Source organism: Mustela nivalis, assembly GCF_964662115.1.
Source record: "Mustela nivalis genome assembly, chromosome: 9".
NCBI lineage: Eukaryota > Metazoa > Chordata > Mammalia > Carnivora > Mustelidae > Mustela > Mustela nivalis.
The window spans coordinates 69,895,206-69,897,789 of NC_139028.1; the positions used below are offsets into that span (position 1 = coordinate 69,895,206).

Genomic DNA, 2,584 nt, shown 5'->3' on the forward strand with positions numbered 1-2,584 from the left:
AAATTTTTTTTTTTAAAGATTTTATTTATTTATTTGACAGACAGAGATCACAAGCAGGCAGAGAAGCAGGCAGAGAGAGAGGTGGAAGCAGGCTCCCTGCTGAACAGAGAGCCTGATGCGGGGCTCAATCCCAGGACCCTGGGATGATGACCTGAGCCGAAGGCAGAGGCTTTAACCCACTGAGCCACCCAGGTGCCCCAACTTCCCTAAATTTTTAAATGTCATGTTCATTTTAAAGAATTTAAATGATTAGATTATATTGCTTATTTAATCTGTAATTTATTAAGCATTCCTAAGTACCAGGTTACCAGTAGATCTCAAAAAGCATTTGAAAATGTAGCATCACAAAATCCAGGGGCTGAAAACAAAACAATGTTATTTGTGTTTTTCTGCTTACATGTAGATCCTGACTGGAAGATAGATAAGAGTGCTTTTGTGAGTAGAATCCAAGAAGATATTTGGTCGTTTATACAGATTCTCATGCTAGCATCATTCTCATCATGCTGACTCTTCAACTTGACTTCAGTTAGGTGGATCCAAAACGCCCCTTTCTCAGGCTCTCCCATGAAAGGTTGCCTGAAACTTGCCCCAGTTCCCTTAACTAAAGTCTAGGTGACATCTGCGCTGTGGCAGCTCTTTACAATCATCTCAGAGTTTTAGCCTCAAGAAGCTCTGCGAGTTTGGAAGACAGTTGCTGCCTGCATCCAGAAGATGGGCAATCACACCACAGTGAGCTCCTTCCTTCTGTGGGGCTTTTCCAGTTTCCCAGACTTGCAGGGTCCCCTCTTTGCGATGATCTTCTTCTCCCATATGACCATCCTAGCTGCAAATGTGTCCATAATGGTGGCCATCAAGCTCAGTCACAACCTTCACACTCCCATGTACTTTTTCCTCTGTGCCCTGTCCTTTTCAGAAACCTGTACCACCATGGCCGTCATCCCTCGCATGTTAGCGGACTTGCTATCTGACAGCAAGACCATTTCTCTTCCTGAGTGTGCCACGCAGATGTTTTTCTTCTTTGGCTTAGCCGCAAATAACTGCTTCATCATGGCTGCCATGTCCTATGACCGCTATACTGCCATTCACAACCCACTGCACTACCCCATCTTGATGACCCATAAGATCTGCTTTCAGTTCATCATGGCCTCCTGGATGCTTGGGTTTCTGGTTTCTCTGTGCATCGTCATCATTGTATTCAACTTGTCTTTCTGTGACTCCATCATCGAGCACTTCTTCTGTGACATCTCACCTGTGGTGTGCCTTGCGTGTGACTACACCTTCCGTCAGGAAATGGCTATTTTTGTGCTCTCTGCCTTTGTGTTGGTGGGCAGCTTTGTCTTCATCATGATGTCCTACGTCTTCATTGTGTCTACAGTTGTGAAGATGCCGTCTGCCCAGGGGAGGTATAAGGCCTTCTCCACATGCTCCTCTCACCTCACCGTGGTGTGCATACATTATGGGTTTGCTGGTTTTGTCTATCTGAGGCCTAGGGACAGGGACTCGTTCCGTGAGGACATGCTGATGGCTGTCACATACACAGTGCTGACACCTCTGCTTAACCCCATCGTGTACAGTCTCAGAAACAAAGAAATGCAGATGGCCCTAAGGAAGGTACTAGGCAAGATAGATAGGCTCATCCCTCAGATGGTGAATAAAAGAAAACTGGACACTTAAGAAGTACTGATAAATAAAAGTGGAAAGTGGAGTATTTCCAATGAAATCATCAGTTTGTATACAAAGCATTTATTTTTTTTTAAGATTTTATTTTTTATTTGACAGAGAGAGAGATCACAAGTAGGCAAGGCAGCAGGCAGAGAGAGGGGGAAGCAGGCTCTCCGCTGAGCAGAGAGCCCAGTGCAGGACCCAGTCCTAGGACCCTGAGATCATGGCCTGAGCCAAAGGCAGAGGCTTAACCCACTGAGCCACCCAGGTGTCCCTGTACAAAGCATTTAAAGTATTAACTAATTACCTGATATATTCTTATATATTCTGATATCACCATTTTTCCAGATTAAAGAGTGTATAGTTTTAAAATGTGTGTAAATATATGTGTGTGGGGTATATACATATATACATATGAGCATGCTTAAAGAATCCAAACGTGTTTTCTAACATAGTATTTTCATGATAGGTGTCTGGTGTTCTAAGAATTTTGACTAGCCCTGTATCTTGAATATTTTCTCCTACTTTTTTCTAAAGGTTTATAAATTATAATTGTACCCTTTATATCTAGGTCCATGTTTTATTTTGTGTTAATCCTACGGAAGGTGTGAGGTTTATGCCCAGGTGCTTCAGCCCTCCATGGGTGTCCCATTGCTCAGAGATGTTTGTTGAAGGGCCTTCCTTCTTTCACTGGATTGTCTTTGTACCTTTTTAAGAAAAATCAGTTGGGCACACTTGTGTAGATCTTTCTCTGGGTTCTCTAGGCAGCCTCTGTGATTTGTGTGTCTCATCTTCCACCAGTACCACCCTGTCCTGATACTACAGCAAGTAGTAAGCCTTACTGTCATGTGAAGTGATACTTTCCAACTTATTCTTGTCTCTCAAAATGATTTTTCATATTCTAGGACATCTCCTTTTTAGT

At 43.1% G+C, this 2,584-nt stretch overlaps 1 protein-coding gene across 1 annotated transcript; it reads left to right on the forward strand.

Annotated features, from left to right (window-relative positions):
• Window positions 1-711: 711 nt before the first annotated feature.
• Window positions 712-1,674, forward strand: LOC309840331 (olfactory receptor 10T2-like; the record flags this gene model as incomplete). The annotated part of the gene is made up of 1 exon (XM_082682392.1): window positions 712-1,674. One exon carries the CDS (start codon window positions 712-714, stop codon window positions 1,672-1,674), a length of 963 nt encoding a protein of 320 aa, XP_082538518.1.
• Between the last annotated feature and the right edge of the window lie 910 nt (window positions 1,675-2,584).